Source organism: Eublepharis macularius, chromosome 1 (genome assembly GCF_028583425.1).
Source record: "Eublepharis macularius isolate TG4126 chromosome 1, MPM_Emac_v1.0, whole genome shotgun sequence".
Lineage (NCBI taxonomy): Eukaryota > Metazoa > Chordata > Lepidosauria > Squamata > Eublepharidae > Eublepharis > Eublepharis macularius.
Window position 1 is genome coordinate 198,507,398 of NC_072790.1, and position 22,905 is coordinate 198,530,302.

Sequence of the window (22,905 nt, forward strand, 5' to 3'; positions counted from 1 at the left end):
CAAACAGTAAAAAACATACAATTTAGCACTTTATTTTAATTCCACTCTCTTCTTTCACAAACACTTATAACTAATCCCTATATCCTAACTATGGGTATTTTTTTTTGTCTATTTGTTTTGTTTTGTTTCGTTTTTTCTGAAGTTTTTCCTTATGGTTTTCCCTATTTTAATATTTTTTTTAATTTTTTTTTTATTATTAATTTTATTTTTTTAAAGATATAATTAACTAAGTAAATATATGAATTTTGTGAGCTTCCGTATAAACTTGTTACCTCCTGTACTATACTAAACTATACAACCTTTCCCTTCCTTCCCCTAGTTCTTAAAATTTGTGTTATTTATAAGCTTAAATCCCTAAATCTCCCCCACCCTCCCCTCCCTTTACCCCTAGGATATCAAATATCTTTATAAACTCTCTTAACTCAATAACCTTTTAACAATCAAGTTACATGCTACCAGCTATTTCGTAGAACTTTCAAACTGGGTCGTTGACTGCACGCCACAGTTTTGGAAAGTAATTTTCCAAATGAAAAGTTCTAATACCACGGAGCTGTGTTGAAGCCCTCCCTCTCCCCCCCCACCCCCAATCTCCATTTGTCTTAATTATAATATATAGGACACAACAATAGCTGATTAATTCAATTAAAAGTTCTTGTCCTCCAAGGACTGCTAGACATTTCTTATCGGGATCTTACTTCCCTTCTGTGGAGAAAACATGTCCGTCGATTTTCTCTTCTGATTTTGCTTGCTTGTCTCCATGGGTATCTCCACGCCGATGTTATTCAAGAGTTCTGTTCCATTCCTTAAGTTCGTAGCAACATGATGTTTCCCGTTCAAAATCACTAATATCTTGACATGATTTATCCATTTATATCTGATGTTAGCTTTCCTCAGCGCGTCTGTGATAGGTTTCAGTTCTTTCCTTATTAATAATGCTTCTCTCGGTAAATCAGTATATATTTGCACTGGGGTTCCATTGAACAATATTGAGCCTGATATTTTAGCTGTTTCAATTATTTTCATCTTTATTTTTTGATCAGGTATCTCTATGATTATGTCTCTTGGTACAGGTCTGTTCTTATATTGCTTAGGCGTTCCGATTCGGTAGGCTTTTGTAATTAGGGTGTTTACCCCTTCTTCTAGTTCCAGATGCTTTACAAGCCATCTTGAGATTACAGGTATTAAATCTTCCTTTGGTAACAAAAGTTCATCAATTCCCCTCAGCTTCAAGTGATTCTGTCTCATATTGACTTCTAGGTTGATTAATCTTTCTTGCTGGTTTTCAAAAGCCTCATGCAGTAAGCCCACTTCTCTCTGTGTCGAGGAACTTGCATCTAAAGCTTTATCTGCTTTTAGATTTGTTGCTTGCAAGTCCACTTTTATTTCAGCCAGTTGTGCCGTTAGTGGGGCAATCAGTTTAGCGATTTGTTCTAGGATTTCATTCTTTAGTTTATTGAGCTGAGGATCTAGGGTTATATTAGCATTGTGTACCTTTTCGCTCGCATGAGAAGGTAGTCCGTCCGCCATTTTGGATCTCTCCATTTTTGCTTCCTCGCTCTGCATTCTCTCCTTAGGCGCCGAAAAAAGCGGCTGTAAGTTTTTAGCTGCTTTCACTATGTTCTTTCTCTTCTTAGCGTTGTTATTTTTCATAATATAGCAATCAAAAGTAATGTTGTGTAGCTTTATTTGGAGAATTGGGGGCTGGGAGGAGCGGAGATCTTTCAGCACGCGTCCATCCCGGAGTCAGCGACGCCACGCCCCCCCATGATTTTTTTTCTTTGAAATGAGTGAAATACTTTTCAGGCAAGGTTTTATTCACTCAAAATGTATAGTTAGAAAATCTCAGGACTTTCCCCCTCATGGCTTCAAAAATTGTGAAAATTTTACAACTCTAGTTAGAGACAATGCAATGAGATATAGTGGGAAGTGTTGGTGCAAATGGCAGGCTGATTAAAAATTTTGATGTCAGATGTGGAAATAAATGTCACAATTAAATTTAAATTAAAAATAATATTTAGCTCTCTTTTCTCACAAATATAAATGTTGTATGTTTATTTTCCATTTTCCTCTCCAATGGGAACCCTTCCCTTCCTCTTTTTTTATCCTCACAACAACCACCCTGTGAGGTTAGGCTGAGACATGGTGACTGAACCACAGGGATGGATCAAGGGGGGCAAGGGGGGTAGTCTGCCCCCAGCGCCGCCAAGGAAGGGGCTCCAGGTGCAGCTGCCAGCCACCAGGAGTGCATGGGTGGCAGCGCAGGCGGCCTCCCAGCCCTTTGCACTGCCTTTCCCTGCCCCACAGGACAGAGGGCAGCTGGCTTGCCGCACACCCCCTGTCCTGTGGGACAGGCAAAAGGCAGCGCAGGGGGGGGGGCTGCGAGGCCGCCCGCACCATTCGCCTGCCCCACAGGACAGGGGGTAGCCAGCCGCCCCCTGTCCTGCAGGGGAAGCAAATGGTGCAGGCGGCTTCCCAGCCCCCTGCGCTGCCTCCGCCAACTCTGCAGCACATCGGGCACTCGGCTTGCCAAGCGGGCAACGTGCTCCGCCCTGTGTAACGATGTCACAAAAGTGACATCATCATGCAGCGCCGGGAGCATGCGCGCATGCTATGCGCATGCATGAGGAACCAGACTTTGGTTGCCCTGGGTGCCAGCCACCCTAGATCCGGCCCTGATGAACTAAGGTCATCCAGGAAGCTTCCATGGCAGGATGGGGATTCAGATCTGGGTCTTCCTGATCCTAGTCTGGCATTTTAACCACTACACTCTGCTGCCTCTGTCCACACTGGCAAAAGAAGTATTTGATCATACTGTCAAGAAATATATCTGTGCCCACTGTTTATATAATTCATGATATAACTGAAAAAACATTTCCCCATATGTTCAGTTGAAATGTGTTAAATTTAACCTAGTAAGATCAAATAATCAAAGCAAATGCATATATACTACTAGTATTTTCAGGCTCTTAATTTATTTCTTAGAACTGTAGGTTAAGAAAGCTAAAATGTCATCACTATAAACCATCTTTTATATTAATTCCTGTCTCATATTTATTATTAAATCCACAGGATATATAACTATAGGCCTTTTTAATGGTTTTTCATGAAGTTAGCCATTTGACTATTCCTAATTTCTACAACAAGGATGAAAATTCTTCTTTAATGTCTTTCCTGAACTTTACTGATATGCAACAACTGTAAACAGTCTAATTTATCTTCTGTTTCTCTATCCTCTCTCATATATTATAACTTTGTAGTTTTGATGCTCTCACATTTGGCAAGGTTTTACATATCCCGAATGACATCATAGGAAATTAACAAATCTGATCATGGAACAATATGCCCAATAAACATGCTGACTGCAATATTTGGTGCCTGCCAAGTATTAAATTTGAGAAACAATTTGGTGTAGTAGTTAAAAGCGGCAGGACTCTAATCTGGAGAACCGGGTTTGATTCGCCACGCCTCTGCTTCAAGCCAGCTGGGTGACCTTGAGTCAGTCACAGTTTTTAGGAGCTCTCTCAGCCCCACCCACCTCACAGGGTGATTGTTGTGGGGATAATAATAGCATACTTTGTAAACCACTCTGAGTGGGCATTAAGTTGTCCTGAAGGGTGGTATATAAATCACGTTATTATTATTATATTATAAACAATAATCAAACTTTATAGATTCAAAAATATTATTCACTGTTTTGGTGTACAAAAATCAGCTAACAAAAATCTTGAGGCAATCACATTTCTCCAATGAGTCCTGTTATAAAGTATTCCTCCTAGCACCATTCAGGGTTAACTCCCACAAGGGAGACCTAGAAATCAGACAGAGTACGCTTTCATGCCAGACAGCAGATATGGTACCCATGATAATTGTGTCATATCAGAAGGAGATAGGTTCGGAATGACTGCTGTTTCATCATATGGTAAAGTTAGCAACATTATTTAATGATCTAAGCACTTTTACTGAAAGATTTGCAAACCAGACTCTAGTGGCCATGAAACTGTTAACTGGAGAAGTAACTCAAACATTAATGGTAGTATTGCAAAACCACTTGGGCTTAGGTTATTTACTGGCTGCCCAAGGGGGGTTATGTGCGTTCATAGAAAAAGAATGCTGTACCTATATCCCTGATAATTCCAGTGAAATAAACCACCATATTTTATAAGTTGAAAAAGTGGTACAGGACTGGGAGACAACAAAGCAACAGCTTTCCAGCCCTTGGTGGGACTCCCTGTTCTCCTGGACATGAGGATGGGAAGCCCCTCTTTGGGTTACCATAGGTGTCCTTCTCAGTATCTCTATTCTTTTAATTTGCATATATTGTTGTATACAATGTATTCCTAATCTCCAGACTCTCTATGCTCCTCTGGATTTGTACCAACCCACTCATGTCCATCTGTTCGTAACCCCGGCTTTGCCTAAGTTTCAGGCAATTCATTCTTATGCCCAGCATAGAACTTACTATAAGACAAAAGAAGCAATATCTTCCAATTAATACTTCATCTTAGCTTCTAAGGGGGGAGGGGAATTGTGAACAAGAGCAAAAGCATTTTTCTTGCTAGCTGGAAATATAAAGCAGTTTAGTTGCTTGGCCTTGAGAATGTAACTGTGCAGAAAACAGCTTAGATAGCAAGACAGTAGAAGCAGTAAACACAAACTGGCTGAAGCTAGCTAGATAAGGGAGATGGGAAAGTTCCACTGGAGCAGAGAAGCAAAAGGAGGTGGGCTTTCCTCAGAATAGAGGCTTTGTCTAAGAAAGAATAAGGTATAAAAGATCCCCCCCCCACGCTCACAGTGTTTTTACTTGCTCAAAACTCTGTCCCCTTTTTATGAAATAAAAGCTTTTTCTCTTCAAGGTTCTCCAAGTCTTGGTGTAAATTATTGGGCAAAAGCACCAGGTCAAAACGAACCAAGGCATTTTTGCAACAATATCAGTTTTCTCTCATGCATTTGCTGGCCTCTGGCCTTGAGCTAATCTTCACCCAAAGATTGGTAGTGAAAACTATACACAGTGAAGCTGTTATCTAACATATAACTTTAAATAGAGTATTATTTTTGTATATTATCTAACAAAGATAACATTTTCCATGCATAGCAGGTGCTTTACCACTGAGCCACACCCCACTTTATATAGCTTTCTACGGCAGACAGAATTAATTAGTAGTAAATGTTTAATTAGTATAAAATGTTTAACCATTTTGTAAGACCATTATGTTGCATTCTAGTTTGCACTGATGACTCACTTTGTGGCCTGCAATTTATATGCAAAACTTCCTGGAGATTCATACATATACAAAAATTAAGAAAAGGTTTATTATTTGTTCTCTTTTTCACAAACATAATATTTACTTTCAAGAAATAACTTTTCAAGCTACATGGCACTTGGCTCATGCCTAGAAATACACCCTATAGAGTATAGAAGTTAAAATATAACTGCCATTAAAATTAAATATGTTAATAAAACTAAAGCCTATTCGATTGCTCATATCTCTTTATACCATAAATGATTAATGCTATACAAGCATTGCCTCATTTTGTCTTCCTGAATACAGTTTCTTGGTTGCGGGGGGGGTGGGATTCCTTCTCTCTTCCTGAGGACCTGAGACTGTGACCCGTAAGAGGGAACAGAGGACAGAGACTTGTTAAGAGTTCTATCTCCTCCCACAGCAGCCATCTCCATAATACACAGAAAGCTGAAGAACAAATGTGGAGGAGTGGTAAACCAGAGAATCACAAAGGAAGAATTGGGATGAAATTGGGTTGGAACTATCCATTCTTTTCTTGCCTGCTAAATTTAACACGACTTCAGCCAGATTTCCTTGACCACCAGATATAAAAAGACTTTTCCCTGTTGAAGTGATCCCAGATATGTATTACTAGTATGAAACAATGGAACAGTTACACCAGCTTATGTAGGGCTATTACTACTATTATTTACTGTAGTCCATGGTACATAGAAGGTTCAGACTAACAGCATCCCTGTCTAGGAGGCTGAGTCTACACTGCAGAAACAATGACGAGCAAGTAAGGCAAGCAGAGTTCATTCTGGCTATTTACATAACATTAAAATTATTAGGCGAGGCATTCATTAAAGGTTCAACAAAACAGGAGTTCCCAGTGAGAATGGCTACTTTATGCCCATGACTGGGCCAAGAAATAGAATCTGCACAGACTGTGCTCTTCCATTCTTCTATTTAATAAAACTGTTGAGTAAAGGGGTTATGTGGCAAAGGTATTAAAATCATGTTGTCCTATCTTCCCTCTTCTTATAATTTGAGCTTGTCTTTGCTTTGTCCCAATCAAGCCTGAAGACGTTCAGTGAGTGAGTTCACTTTTAAAAGTTCCAGAACACCTGACCTACTGAATTTTCCAGTACGGATACAGCTTGAAAAGTTCCCTCATCTGTTGGGAAAATGATACATTAACTGAAACTTACCTTTTATTCTAGATTTTCCAATGTAATTACTCAGCAGAACAAGAACATCAAGATATGTTGCTCTAGTCACCAGACAAGGATTTTGTCTAGAAACAAAGTAATTGAAACAAAGTTAAAACTTTTAAAAATAGTCTCTTAGCTCAGTCTCTAACATACTTACCAATTTCATTTCCAGAAGACTAAGTCAGAAATACAAATATTCATCTAGAGCGCCAGGTGTTCTGTAAGATCTATGAACAAAACTACATGTAAAACTCAAGCAAAATCTTCTCAACTATAACTGAGAAATGTAATTCTGAGTTCAGAATCCTTCAAGTATTTAAATCCCCCATGCTATGTGGAGTATTTAAGGACAGTTCTTTACTGTATATCAGCTTGAACCATATCATCACTGACTACATAGTCATCATCATCATCATCATCATCATGTATACCAATAGCTAAGTAGCCCTGATCTGCAGATATTTAAATCCAAGAATCGGGGCCACTTGGATACAAGCTTCTGCAACCTTGAAGGGTTAAATCCTGCTCCACAAACAAAAGCGTTTTCTATTTTGGTCATATCCAGCACAGTTGCTGGATATGACCCAAAATGTCATAGAAGATGCCTTTGCTCACAGACACTGGGCTAGCCCAGCCCCATAACTAGACAGACTACAAAAGGAGTCTAGAGGCCTAGATAGGGTTGCCAGCTCCTGTTAGGGAAATTCCTAGAGATGTGAGGGATGGAGCCTAGATAAGGTGGGGATTAAGGAGGGGAGCAACCTCAGCTGGGTATAATGCCATAGAGTCCACCCTCCAAAGCCGCCATTTTCTCCAGGGGAACTGATACCTGTGGCCTGGAGATCAGTTGCAATTCTGGAAGATCTCCAGCCACCACTTGGGGATTGGCAACCCTAGGCTTAGAATAGAATAACCTTGGAGAGGAGCATGAAACACAGTTGTATGACCTTGTGTAGATCAGAAGAGCTGTCTACCTCATATCAGACAGCTATCAGCTATCTAACTCCTACAGACAGCGTCTGAGAATGGCAGGAATGTCTAACTTCACAGAAGTTGGTAATATTACTCAAGGATAGATGTATTGGTGGAGGGCCAAAAGATATTTATATGTATGAGAAACTTGTAATCACTGAGTTTACATAGCCATCGTTAAGATAAGAGGTAGCAAGAATGAACTATTTTTATATAATTTAAGAAGATATTTCAAATACAGACAGCCTTGTCTGGTGTTTGAAGTTCTAAGATAGTAAGTTAGCCAAGATTGTGAGCCCCTTTAAAGCAGGATAGAAAACTAATGTTAGGAGATGGTTTGAAACCCTATAAATATGACAAGATGAATTGACTGGGAGCTTCTTCCTAGAAGTGGCTCCTTGCTTTGACCTGCTTATCATTGGGTATGATACTTCCTTGGACTTATGTAATCGCTCTCCTTTAATGATCTATGTAGTAGTTATAATGGACGGTATGATTTTTGTGCATAAATTTTACTGAAAAGCAGTAAAATTTAAAGCAGATACAAATGTTTACAAATTTAAAAAAGGAAAGAATAAAGGACCAAAATAAACAAAAGGGGGATAATGGACAACTTTGTCTTGTATTACTTGTGTACAATACACAGTAATGAACCTAAAATGTAATCTGTAATGTACCTCTTGCCAGGAGTTAGATGATTTGATATAGGAAAGCAAACTAGATGCTTAGGGCTTCTTAAATGCCTGCCTATATCTGAATTAGGCCTGGTCAGTCAACCAGAACAACAGTGCGTATACTGCTCTTCTAGACAGATTAGTGCACCACTCAGAGCAGTGAACTAAGTAATAGCAATTTTGTAAATACATTTCACTCCTCAAAGAACACATCTGCTTTTAAACTCCATTTTTCTCCCCAACTGCAAACCCCGTTTAGCTTTGACTTTCCCAAGTATAGGCAAACAAATTATAAGCCATGTTTTTCTGCTACTTCTCATATACAAGGAACATTAATTGTATCTACAGCACATGTTTCTTTACCCTCTCTCAATATATGAGGATTCACAAACCACTGATGGCAACAAGTACTTTCATAGTGAAGTCTCAAAAAAGGTACTGAAAAAATTCCTATATGAAATCTGTCTAGTCTTTCTAAGAGAATATCATTCAGTAACATATAGAATTATCTTTCAGGAGTGAACAAAGAGTAATCTGACAAAAATGCCGCTGAGCCAAGGGAACAAACGTATTAGGTGTATTGCATAGTAACAGTGCTTGAAACTTCATTTAATTTTACTTTCTCATGTGCTCTATGCACATTTCTCTTTGTACCAGAAATTACATAAGATTCTGGTCAATCAACATAATCTAAGAGCCACTGAGATTTACCATCATCATTAACACCTGAGAAATGTTTTAACATTTGGAGCTTTATTTTGTTTCTTTTTGCAATTGCACGTAACCAACTTGACTGCTGAGAAAATGAAAAATTTGCTTCAGTTCTTTGCAGCTGTATTTGACTACAGAGGTGGTGATGAGAGCAATGGAAATTTCAGCCTTTGCAATAACCCTAGAGGGGGAAACTGAGTTTGGAATGCATGAAAATTTAACAGCTTCCTTATGGTGGCACACTTTCTGTAATGCATATAACAATACTGCAACTTTTAAGACTTCTTCTGACTAATAATACTTTTTTAAAAAGCTGTCCACTTTCCTGAAATGCCATATTTATTTATTTATTTATTCTCATTTATACTCTGATTTTCTGCTCATTGGGGGCCAGAAGCAGCTTTCATCATTTCCTTCTCCATTTTCTTCTCACAACGACTCTATGGGGTGGGTTAGGCTGAGAGAATGTGTGACTGGCCCAAAGTCACCCACCCAGCAAGCTTCTATGCTCAAGTGAGGATATAGACCTGGGTCTCCCAGATCCTAGTCGGACACTCAGACCACTATACCTCGCTGGTTGTATGCCATATGCAAAGGGTCTATTGTATATATTTGCCTGAATATTTCCACCCAAATCTTCTCCTTACTGGCTTTATGTAAATCAATAACCGTATGGGAACCTACACTACTAAAGGTTTACACCGGTATCCTCATGGCTAAGGCTTTGTTTACACATGTCACTAGGGCTGAGGAGGGAGAGTAGATTGTATTGCAAAAGACTGCATTTTTAAATGTTCCATCACATGAAAATTATCTTCTGATAGAAAAGTTAGCATAGCAGCAAGCCTAACATAGCAGCTAGGCAATTTCTCCTGATGTTCTAGTTCCTGTTAATTCAAGTGGTGTGGTCCATTATACTATGTTATTTATTTAGCACATTTCTCTCAAGAGAACCTGCTTGAGGTGGCTCACAAAATAAAATATAATAAAAACATAAAGCACAATAAAAATCCAGCATTAAAAACCCAGCCAGTGCATAAACCAGTACAAAACATTGATCAGCTTAAAATAAGTCTCATAAAACTGTCCCTCACATGCTTCTCCACATACACACTCGTGCCTGTCCCATCCACTGGTCATGTAAGCGGGGCTGGGGAGGGCAGTAGGTGGGAGTTCCCCACCCAGGGCAAGCCTACCTTCTTCCATTTTAACCTTTCAGTCACAGGAGAGCTTCTGCAACACACATCTGTGTCAAGTGGTGGTAGTAGTAGTAGTAGTAGTAGTAGTAGTAGTAGTAGTAGTAGTAGTGATGATGATGACGATGATAATAATAATAATAATAATAGTGCTTATATATCACTCTTCTAGAGTAGTGAACAAAGTCAGCATAATTATTATTCCCACAATATAGCTAGGGAGCTGGCATTGAGAGGAGTGGCTTACCCAATGCCACCAGGTGAGCTCACAGCAGTAATGGATTGGGAAGTAATACAATATGATCTAGCAAAGTTAAAACTGTGATCTGATAAGACAAAGCTTTAAATAAACCTTCATGTTAAATTCTGTGGAACAGAAATGTAGACTAAAGACTCTTAGCAAAATTAAGAGAAGGGTGGCCTAGTTGCTACATAAGCATGTTTTCAAACTTAATAACAACAACAGCATTTAATTTATATACTGCCCTTCAGGACAACTTCTCCCAGAATCTGCTCCTAGGTGCGTCTCACAGGCTGCAACCATTGACAGAAAAGACACCAGCGCCTATGGAAGACTAACCTGGGTCCCATGGCCTAGTAGTAGTAGTAGTAGTAGTAGTAGTAGTAGTAGTAGTAGTAGTAGTAGTAGTAAAACTGTGCTTATATTCCGATCTTCTAAACAGATTAGTGCCTCACCCAGAGTGGTAAAATATTCTAGCAGAACTGCTAGAATATTTGGCACTCTGTATCCCAACTGACAGCATCCTCAACCAGGATCACTTCCTCACATACTACATCATTTGTGAACTCATCTTTCACCATTTTGCAGCCCATCTTGTCCATGGCTAATATGGTGCCTCCATGCTGTTGAGGCACCTTGGTGGAGCCAAATAGGAGCTCATGTCCCTTCAGGTGTTGACTTGCATTAAGGGGGGGGGGGGGGACAGAGAACAGCCTACATGTTCCTACAGTTCCAGATGTCCGTTTCCTGAGCTGGTGGTCTCCTCTATCTTCAGGAATGCCTGACACTGGGCTTCCCACTGCTGCTGCAGCCCTTCATCTGGTTTCTCTTTCACATGTTCTGGGGCAATCCCTTCTCGGAATCCCTTCATTCTCTCAGCTTGGGCAACAAGAAGACCTTCTCCAGCTGGGTCCACTTCAGGTCTCTTTGCACGCTTCTCTTATACAAAGTCCAAACAGACACACTGTGCAAATGCATCTCCATGCTCTGTTGCCCTTTTCCTGAGCTCCCCTGGCACTACAGATCATGCTCTCAATGCTGGTACCAGCTTCTATGTGATGCAGAGCTGATGGGGATTCTTCCTTGCAAAACATGCTTCTCCCCAGAGGAGTCACCCAGCCTTGCTCTGGTGTGTATGAAATTCAAAGGCAACTTTCCCACCAAAGGCCCACTCTCAGCCTAACATAGCTCCCAGCATAGTTGTGAGGATAAAATGGAGGAAAGGAGAATGATGTATGCCACCTGGAGCAAAGCTTTTCCACATCTTGTCATGATTCCATAGGTAGACTTAACAGAAACTTGGTTCTAAAACCATTCAGCCCGTCATTCTGTCACCAAATATATTTACGCCATGTATATTCTATTAAGACTGACTCAGAAATGAACATAATATAGAAGATACACCAAGAGCTACATGCAAGACCTGTGAATGGAACTTTGTACATTTACAAAGAAGAATGAGACTTCTAAATGTCTGAACCCTTACAGAACATAAACTTTTCTATGAGTTTCCTTTCTAGTATCAACTATCAAGATTTCTGTTTCATTTCCCTCTAAAATTCAGAGATCACATAGATGAACTTCCTCTCCCTTCAGTAAGCAACTTTACACAGACTAATGAAACCATCCAATAAATATCGAAAGTCAAGAGGAAATACTCTACTCCAAGATGCCTGAAGGCAATTTAATGTTGAGAATTGTTGAGAAGATTGAAAAGATGTTGAAGACATACCAGTCCTAGTGCAAACATTCACTTCCTTATTAAATGCAAAAACATCTGGAAAGAATTTATGTAAAACATTAAATACATGTTTGCGTTAGTCAAATTCATGTTGGATAAAATTCAGTGAAATGAATAAATATAGTCTTAATATAGTTAGTAAATTAATTGCCTTGAGGTAATAACACTAACTGTGAAATCCTAGGCCAAGCTATACCCTTCTACACCCTTGACTTCAATGAACTTAGAAAGGGGTCACTCCGTTTTAGATTGTACCATACATTTCATCAGTGAATAAAAACACGCATTCTGAGTTAGATTAAAAATCCTTCTCCTGTAAGTAAAAAAGTACTTCCATTCATACAAGGGTGCATGTGGTTTTTGCTGATTTCCCCTTCCTGCTACAGACTGCATCCCATACTGTTCCTAGGAGTCCCCTGTTCCCTAGGATGATGAAGATGATGATGACATTTGATTTATATACTGCCCTTAGGACAACGTACCACCCAGTCAAGAGCGGTTTACAAGGGAGAAACAGCAGGAACAGGGAGATGGAAAAAATCTGTTCCACAAGCGGTATTCCACTAATGGTTCTTTGGACTTAACTCTGTGACTTTTATCATTCTGAAGACACCAAGAGTGTTAGAACAGATGTAACATGAAATAATGAATTGACATCTTATCTGTTCACGGTCAAGGCAGTACCATCATACTTCAAACTATTTGATTCCTGGATTGGATTCAAATTGACCTCTAACTCCTGAAATACCAGTTTGCTTTTGTATTTGATTTTTTAAAAAATAATTTTACATAAAGTAGAATTATGAATTTGACAGGTCGGTGAGAAGTGTTTTAAAAAATAGTAGAGTTCGCGACTATAATACTTTTCTCCCTACTTTTAATGGAATTGGAGAAACAAACAGAAGTTTAATCAACAGAATTAAAAGCTCTGCATATCACTAGCTAGGTTATGTTAATAGTGCAATACTGTAATTTCAACTCCACAACCAGTTACCATTCTGTGATTTCTTTTAGCCTACCTTTTTGCCAGCCACAGCTTGGCTTCAACAGAAGAGATGATGTCACTCAAGCCTTGTTGAAAATCTGAATTAGCTCTGCGTTTGGACTCCAAGTGGGACTGCAGCAAGTGAAAGACCTATATAGATATTTTAAAAAGTTGCAGACTATTCTTAAAGTAATTTTCAAAAATTTAGTTCCTCTTTTTTACATTTCATTTTATATAAATATAGAGCTACAAATTTCTGTATTGGTAATACATTTTAGATGGTCTATTTTATCACACAAGAGATATGTACAAAAACAAAACTGAGAAACGAACACTGTCAACCAATATTACAAAATCACCCAGTAATACAAAATCATAATTAAATACATGCTCCCAAACTTCAAGGTGACTTGCCCATGGATATTTAGATTAATTTTTTCTAAAAATTCAGGACCTCAGCTTTCAGTTTCACTAATCCTAAAATGGAAAGAACTGAGCCAGCTGCAGGATGACCCCTGAATGTGTAAAAAGGTCTTTTTGACCCTGGGTTAACTAAAGATACATCCTTAGGTTCATTACTATGTCTTTATATAATACTCTACAGAGAAGCTTGCCTACTTTTCTTCAATACACAGTTTTCATAACACGAAAAATGATACACGTATCAGTTTCTCAGCATTCAACAAATAGTTCTAAAAAAAGGGTACACATGGTTAGATCAGGCAGTCCATGTGAATATAGGTTCAACAAGGATAGCTGAGTTTGAAAAATGAGTGCATAATGCAGACAATGTAGTACTAGGATGGATAGGTAAGGAACTATATAACATACTAATGTGTTTGTGCAGAAGCACCTATCCAGAAATTAGATTCATCTCAGGGAGGTTTATCCCAATTTTTTCCTGGTTGTACCTACAGAGAAAATGCTATAAGATCATAAACAGTATCACTAAGTTCCAGTGCAGCTCTACAAAAATGGCTAGGAGGACTTATTTAGATACTGAACACAGGCTGCAGGGTTAAATGTGTCTGAGTTCTGACACATTTTTGAAGTGTTTTCAAGTTGCATTTTAACTTGGAATGGCAATGCTGAAACTGAGGGAACCACTGAGAATCAGCATGTGAGAGGGAGAGGTACAAACAATCCTGAAGAATGCTTCCTAAACCCTGACTATTTTCTGTATCTTCACCAGGTAGGTAATTTTAAAAGATTTTAAAAGTATCTTTTTGTTGTCTAACCGTTTTTAAAATGCTAATATTTATGAAAGACACATTTACCTAAAATGACAACTAGTTGATGAATATGTAAATAAGATCCATATTTGCTCAGCTTACTTGGAGAAAGAATAATGTTTCTGAGAACTGCAGTAAGCTTTAGTTTGATTTTTGAAAATAACAGTATTTTCTTTCAGCTGTGCCATCCAGAATCCATTCCCTTCCTTGGGGACATTTCAGCTGTGCCATCCAGAATGCATGACCACCATTTATAAACACTAAGAAGTTTCCTCATCAAAAGCTAGAAACCCAGAATGTTGAAAGTTCCTGTTTAAACTATGAGGAATGAATACAGTTTTAAACAACCATCAACCCCCGCCCCTCAAAACACAACTGGTTTCTTAGTTCACTGGACATTAAATCATACAAAGAAACGTAAGTCAAAAATGTGGTTGTTCTGAAGATTTATTATTTATGTAATTGTCCGAGGGGCGGCGGTGCCACGCCCTCGGACTCCGCGACCCCCACCCCCTCCCTTGCCCCCGCCGGCGACGAGACCTACCTGCGGCCCCTGGAGACGGCCGGGAGATGCGCCGGGAGGAACACCGGCGCGGCCACGGGAACGCCGCCCAGACGAGGAGGCCCCTTCAACCCCCCGGCGGAGCTGACGGCCGCGGCCGCCGACCCGCCGAGGCCAGGAGCCCGGCGCCGAGCAGCAAGCGGCCGCGGAGGGGGAAGGCCGTCCTCTCGGCCGCAGCCGCAACCCCGGCAACCAGGGCCCGCGCCGGCGGGGCGCCGCGGCCATGGGCGAGGCCGAGAGCGGCCGCCCAGGAAGCCGGGCCGCGGCGGGACGCCCGCACCGGCGCAGAGCTCGAAGGGGAACCACAACCCCCAGCAGGCCAAGGGAGGGGGCGGGAGCAGCCAGCAGAGGGACAGCCCGGGCAGCCATCCAGCAAGGCCAGCTAGAGGGGGAGGAGGAGACAGGGGGCAGGACAGAGGGAAGGAAGGGAGGGAGCAGGGACAAGACAGCCAATGGGGCCAGGGCGGATGGGGCAGCAGGATGTGGCCACGCCTGGCCCAGGTGGTGGGAATGGCACTGGGGGCGGGCACTGGAGGGGAAGGGTGGGGTTGGTCATAAGGGGCAGAGGTATTTAGGGAGGTGAGCCCCGAGGCCGAGGAGGAGAGAGTCGCATGTGACTGGGCCAGTTCATCCTGCTGTTGGAAGGTTGACTGGTCGGGTGGAGCTAATTGCTGGCTGGCAACGCCAGACCAGACGGTGGCCGCCCATCTGAGGCCTTGAGGGGGACCCGCCCAGGGGCCAAGCCGGCCCTCACCCGGGGAAACTTCCCCCACACCCACTGACAGGGACCCAGCACGGACCCGCCGGGGGCGTCCCGCGCCGACCCGCCGCCACCCCCGCCGCAAGGGGGCGCCCACACACCTGACAAAGTGGTGGAGAATGCAGGCACTGATCCTGCTGTGAAGCGGCCGGTGCCACGCCTACCCGCCCCGCCAGGGTGGTCCCGCGCCCGGAGCTACCTGCGCCCGTCGACGTTCAGGCCGTCCCCACCGGGAACTCCCCTCCGGACCGACCCTCCAGAGCCCATGGATCAGGCCGTCGCCGGCGCTGCTGCGGCCCCCGGGCCCACCGGTCCGCCCGCCCCGGACTTAGGCCAGCTGGGCCAATGGATGGCGGAACAGCAGGTGCGGCTCCTGCGAGACCTGACTGCTCAACAGCAGGAGTCCCAGGCCACCCTCCTGCGCGGGTTGGCCCAAGCCCTGGGCGGAGGAGGGGCCGGCGCACCGCTTGGTCCGAGTCGAGGGACCCCCTTCCAGTTGACGAAGCTGGGAGAGACGGACGAGATCGATGCCTATCTGGAGGCGTTCGAACGAACCGCGGAGGCCGCCCAGTGGCCCCAAGCCCAGTGGGCCTTCATCCTCGGACCCTACTTGACGGGAGAAGCTCAAGCGGCCCTGCGAGCTCTGCCCAAGGAAGAGGGCGCCGATTACCGGGCACTCAAGGCTGCCATCCTCGACCGCTATGAAGTGACCCCAGACTCTTACCGCCTCAAGTTCCGCGCTATCACCTATCGGAAGGTCGACCGGCCGCGGACCCTGGTCAACGCCCTCCGCGACGCGGCTCATCGCTGGCTGCGGCCCGCGACGGAGGGGGAGAAGGGGATCGTAGATCAGGTAGTTCTGGAGCAACTACTGAACATCCTCCCGCCAAAGGCCCGACAGTGGGTGGCCTGCAGCCGGCCAGCGACCCTGAAGGAGGCCACCGCGCTGCTCGAGAACTTCACGGCAGCAGCCGATCCCCGGGAACCCCCCCGCGAAGGGGGCAGCGGAAGTCGCCCCCAGGGTCAGGGCTTTCGGGGCCCCGAAGCCCCCCGTACAGGAAGGGCCCGACCGGGCAATCGAGAAGGCTCCAGCGGTCCCAGCAGGCCAACGCCGTCGGCGCCACCACGCGAAGGCATGTGGGGTCGCCCTCCACCTGGCCCCAACCGAGACGGGGCGCCAAAGACCGCCCGGGAAAACGATGACCGGGGTCCCTGCTTCCGGTGCGGCCAGCGCGGCCACTACATACGTGACTGCCCACTGATGGAGTGCGACGCGGGCTGGGAAGAGGCCTTCCCGGCTACAACTCCGCCTCCCCGCCCCCCGCCGCTCCTGATTCTGGTGGAGGTGTCGGGACGGCGGCTGTCGGCGTTCCTGGACAGCGGCAGCTCGGTGTCCATGATCCGCACCCGGCTGCTCCCCGCCGGGCTACCGGTCGTCCGGACCGCCACGGTAGCCTGCTTCCACGGCCACTCCGAGACATACCCGGTGGTCCGCGTCCCCTTATCATGCCAGGGGCGGACCTGGGAGGTAGAGTTGGCCAGGGTCGCCAACCTCCCCTACCCTGTACTTCTGGGCCGAGACGTTCCTGAATTCCACCAACACCTACAAGCCGCCCGGGGCCCCGAGGAGGCCCTCCCGGTGGAGAGACAGGACAACCAGCCGGGGCCCGCCCCGCACCCAGGGGCCGACTTCCCTGACTGGCCTGCCGACCCAACGTTCGTCGCCAGCCAGACCGCCGACCCTACTCTCGAGAAGCTCCGAGACACAGTGGCGGTGAGTGAAGGGATCGTACGGGACCCTCGGCGGGCGGGGAGACTGCCGCGGATAGTCCAAGAAGGGGGCGTGTGGTACCGACTCACGACGGAGCGGGGTAGGGAAGTCCGCCAGCTCTTGGTGCCCCGGGAGTATCGCGAGATTGTCCTGCGGCACGCCCATGATCATAACTGGGCTGGACATCAAGGACCTCACAACACGCTGGCCCGGGTGCTGACACGATTCTTCTGGCCGGGGGTAGACCAGGCTGTCAAAAGCCACTGCCGGACCTGCGAGACGTGCCAACGGACTTCGGGGAGGCACCCGCCGCGGGCCCCCCTGGCCCCATTGCCGGTGATCCACAACCCCTTCGAGAGGGTGGCTATGGACTTTGTGGGACCCTTACCCCGGACCTCTCGGGGCCACCGCTTAATCCTCGTCCTCATGGACTACGCTACCCGATACCCTGAGGCTATACCCATGCGAACTATGCAGGCCCCGGGGGTGACCCGAGCCCTTATTCGGTTTTTCGCACAAGTGGGGTTACCCCGTGAGATCGTCACGGATTGTGGGACACCCTTCACGGCCTCAATCACCCGCCAACTATGCCGCACCATGGGGATACGCCAAATTTTCACGTCGATCTACCATCCCCAGACAGACGGCTTAGTGGAGCGGTTTAACCAAACCCTGAAGCAGATGCTCCGGAGGCTCGCCCACGACCGACCCGCACAATGGGACCTGTTCCTCGATCCTCTCCTCTTTGCCGTGCGAGAGTCGCCCCAGGCATCGACGGGGTTCGCTCCGTTTGAGCTAGTGTATGGACGCAACCCACGCGGGATCCTGGAGGTAATGGAGGGGCAGTGGGCCGCGACCCCGGCCCAACCAGGCCAGCCGGCCCCCGAATACGTCCGGGGACTCAGAGAGCGCCTGGAGACCGTTCGCTCCTTGGCTCGACAGAACCTGGAGAAAGCCCAGGCCACGCAGAAGGCCCGCTATGATCGAGGAACCCGGGCCAGGGCCTTCCTAGAGGGCGACCGGGTTCTAGTAAGCCGCCGGGTCTTTGGACCGTCCAAACAAGGGGACCCCTGGCAGGGCCCCTTCCGAATCAATCGAGTGTTAGGATCCCATTCCTACGAAGTACAGTGTGGGCCATCCCCGCGGCAGGCCAAACGCCTGCACGTCAATGATCTAAAAGAGTGGTGCGAACGATCGGCGGGGGAATGCCAGCTGGCCGATGAATGCCAGCTGGCCGTTGGAACCAACAGACGGGGAACTCCCCTGGACGACGCGCCAGCCAGAAGCCACTTCCCCAGGGATGGACGCTGCCCTAAGCCCCCAGCAACAAGAGCAACTCCAAGCGCTCCTGGACGAAGTACCAGGCTGCTTCTCGACCCGGCCCGGACGCACCAATCTAGCAGAGCACGCCATCCCCACGGCCCCGGGGCAGGTCGCCCGAGCGACGTGGAGACCCTTGCCCAGGAAACAATGGGACGCCGTAGCCCGCGAGGTAGACGAGATGTTACGCCTAGGGGTGATCCGTCCATCAACCAGTGAGTGGAGGAGCCCCATCGTCCTCGTGCCAAAGCCGGACGGGTCAGTGAGGTTCTGCGTCGACTATCGGGAGGTTAACAAGGTAGCGAAGTTTGACGCATACCCGATGCCCCGGGCCGACGTCTTGATTGACCAGTTAGGCACAGCCCGCTACCTCTCGGCTCTGGACCTGACAAAGGGGTACTGGCAGGTCCCCATGGCGCCGGGGGACCAGGAAAAGACCGCGTTCGCCACTCCCCAGGGCCTCTACGAGTTTCAGGTGATGCCCTTCGGGCTGCACGGGGCGGCGGCCACCTTCCAGCGCTTGGTGGACCGGGCACTAACCCACTGTCAAGGATTTGCCACCGCTTACATCGATGACATCCTGATATACAGCCCAGATTGGACGTCTCACCTTCGCCACCTCCGGCTCGTGCTCCAGGCTCTCCGCGACGCAGGCCTCAAAGCCAATCCCACGAAAAGTCGTCTCGGCTTCCAGGAGCTCAAGTACCTGGGATTCCTGGTAGGACGCGGGCAGTTGCGTCCCCTACCAGACAAAGTGGCCTCCCTCGAGGCTTGCCCCCGACCGGAGACAAAGAAGCAGCTACGCGGGTTCCTGGGGCTCGTCGGCTACTATAGTAAGTTCATTCCCCAGTACGCCAGCCGCGCCAGCCCCCTAACCGACTACTTGAGGAAGGACCAGCCGAACCGGGTCCGATGGACACCCCAGGGCCAACACGCCTTCGAGGACCTGAAGGCCGCCCTGTCCGCGAGCCCCGTACTCCGCAACCCCGACTTCGACAAGCCCTTCATACTACAAACAGATGCATCGGATGCAGGACTCGGGGCTGTCCTGTCGCAGGAGCACGAAGGTCAAGAACACCCCGTCCTCTTCATTAGCCGGAAGCTGCAGCCCGCCGAGCAGAAATACGCCGTTGTCGAGAAGGAGGCACTGGCAGTTAAATGGGCCGTCGGGGCCCTCCAATACTATCTTGTCAACAACCCCTTCACCCTCGTGACGGACCACGCCCCCCTTCTCTGGATGTCCCGGCTAAAGGACCATAATGCTAGAGTCTTACGGTGGTATCTATCCCTTCTTCCCTTCAGCTTTACGATCCGCCACCGCCCGGGGAAGTTGCACGCCAACGCCGACTTCCTCTCCCGGATGTTCGCCGAAGACGGAAGGCCCGGCACGACGCTCAGGGGGGGGGTGTGTCCGAGGGGCGGCGGTGCCACGCCCTCGGACTCCGCGACCCCCACCCCCTCCCTTGCCCCCGCCGGCGACGAGACCTACCTGCGGCCCCTGGAGACGGCCGGGAGATGCGCCGGGAGGAACACCGGCGCGGCCACGGGAACGCCGCCCAGACGAGGAGGCCCCTTCAACCCCCCGGCGGAGCTGACGGCCGCGGCCGCCGACCCGCCGAGGCCAGGAGCCCGGCGCCGAGCAGCAAGCGGCCGCGGAGGGGGAAGGCCGTCCTCTCGGCCGCAGCCGCAACCCCGGCAACCAGGGCCCGCGCCGGCGGGGCGCCGCGGCCATGGGCGAGGCCGAGAGCGGCCGCCCAGGAAGCCGGGCCGCGGCGGGACGCCCGCACCGGCGCAGAGCTCGAAGGGGAACCACAACCCCCAGCAGGCCAAGGGAGGGGGCGGGAGCAGCCAGCAGAGGGACAGCCCGGGCAGCCATCCAGCAAGGCCAGCTAGAGGGGGAGGAGGAGACAGGGGGCAGGACAGAGGGAAGGAAGGGAGGGAGCAGGGACAAGACAGCCAATGGGGCCAGGGCGGATGGGGCAGCAGGATGTGGCCACGCCTGGCCCAGGTGGTGGGAATGGCACTGGGGGCGGGCACTGGAGGGGAAGGGTGGGGTTGGTCATAAGGGGCAGAGGTATTTAGGGAGGTGAGCCCCGAGGCCGAGGAGGAGAGAGTCGCATGTGACTGGGCCAGTTCATCCTGCTGTTGGAAGGTTGACTGGTCGGGTGGAGCTAATTGCTGGCTGGCAACGCCAGACCAGACGGTGGCCGCCCATCTGAGGCCTTGAGGGGGACCCGCCCAGGGGCCAAGCCGGCCCTCACCCGGGGAAACTTCCCCCACACCCACTGACAGGGACCCAGCACGGACCCGCCGGGGGCGTCCCGCGCCGACCCGCCGCCACCCCCGCCGCAAGGGGGCGCCCACACACCTGACAGTAATTATGACCATGGCAGAACTAACATTTGATTACTCATGGTCATATCCCGTATTTCCTTCTCCATTCCCATCCTGATCTCTGATTTTGGTGCCTTTGAATTCTTATTTGTGAATGAAATAAAGGAGTTACATTTAAGATAGGAGGAATCTGGCTTTGCAAGGCTCTTGGTCAAATGGCCCTTGCATGCCTATGAGTGCAAGAGATCATACTTAAGCATGTCATGAACTGAGCAACAGAACACCTGTGAACACACATTTGTGTTTTCTCTTTAGGTTTGCAGCTGCCATGAGATTAAGAATCAAGTCTTTGTGCTATTTCTACAAACAGGACTATTAAAGAAATTATCAGATCTAGAGGGACTGTTAAATTTGTATTTTTGTATATATTTGCATTTTCTTCTAGAATGTATGTACAATATTTTATATCTACCCTTTGTAGTAAAAGAGATGTCCTTTGTTTATAGTCTTTCCAGAACTGAGGAGAAGCTTTACTTCTATACACACATACCAGCAAAGAGTCAGCCTTCCTCCAGCCTCAGGACAGGAGACATCCTCTAATGAAAGATGTGGAGAAAGGTTTCAAATTCTGGGGTAGGGGATAGGGGTGTGCAGGGTCAGGTCAATTCAGGTTTCCAGTTCACCACCCTATGGATAGGGGTAGGATCCAGTTCACCACATATGTAATTTTAATTTCTTGGTTTTTTTCTGGATATTGATATCAGAGGGGGTTTGAGCCACAGAGCTTTTCACATTTCAGGCTTCCTAGTCCCACAGTCCGAGATTTGCGTCTCTATTCCATGAATGGCACAGACATCCAATAATTTTTTAAAAGTCCTTTTACTTGACTATTGAAACTGAAGAGTTTACTTTTTAATAATAATAACAATATTCAATTTATATACTTCCGTTCAGGACAACTTAATGCCCACTCAGAGTGGTTTAGAAAGTGTGTTATTATTATCCTCACAACAATCACCCTGGGACTCAACAATCACCCTGGTGGGGCTGAGAGAGCTCTGAAAGGTCATCCAGCTGGCTTCAAGCAGAGGAGTGGGGAATCAAACCTGGCTCTCTAGATTAGAGTCCTGCAACTCTTAACCACTACACCAAACTGGCTCAGTGTTATATGAGCTTTCTAAAATTAGCTTTGCAAAATCTGTCCAGATGTGATGGAATGGGCTTTTAAATGAAAGGTTTACTAAGTGCAGCACCCAGAGAATGGAAAAGGAAGGGTTAAAATATTACCTGAAGGGAGAATGATTGACAGGCTGCTCCCCTCCTCTGTGATTGGCCAGCGAGAAGGTAACAATTGGTGCTGACAGAATTGTTGAAGTCTGGAGTCTGACAAGGAGTGTTAGACTAGTAATCCTTTGTGTGAGGAAAAAACAGTTGCACCTACCTGTAACTGTTGTTCATTGAGTGTTCTTCTGTACAGCACACATGAGAACTGTGCAGAAGACACAACGATGAAAAAGGAAACACTTGCCCTACCTGGGACAGCTTTAGGTTTAAAGAAGACTTTAGTTAAAGTACTTGTGTGAAAATCAGCACTGATTTACACAGACAAGTTAGAACTGGAGGGGGGGGGGTGTTGTCAGCAGAGGAAGTGGGTAGTGAATGGAGATTCCCCTTCAGCTAAGTGATCAGGGTTATGACTTTTGGAGAAGAATAATTCCTGCCCAGTGTCTAAAAAGAGGGTTTTAGCTCTGAGGAAGACCCTAGGTCTGGTGTAAATGGAAAAGAGTGATGTATTGAAGTCATAACACTTAAGTTGTAAAGTGAAATCTATGAAGAAACCTTGTTAAAGTAACCCAAATCTGAAATTACCAACCTCTCACTTTTAAGATCTGTAACTACTGAAACTAAACTTTAAGATTATTGTACCTGATGCTAGCGAAGTATTCTGTTCTGCAATCAAAATTTGCCTC

General features: G+C 46.9%; 1 protein-coding gene across 1 annotated transcript in view; it reads right to left on the reverse strand.

Moving 5' to 3' along the window:
- The window catches only part of THADA (THADA armadillo repeat containing), a 232,634-nt gene that overhangs the window by 60,297 nt on the left and 149,432 nt on the right, over positions 1–22,905 (reverse strand). The window contains 2 exon segments of the mRNA XM_054983423.1: positions 6,434–6,519; positions 12,991–13,106. Coding sequence (XP_054839398.1) covers positions 6,434–6,519; positions 12,991–13,106 — 202 coding nt within the window.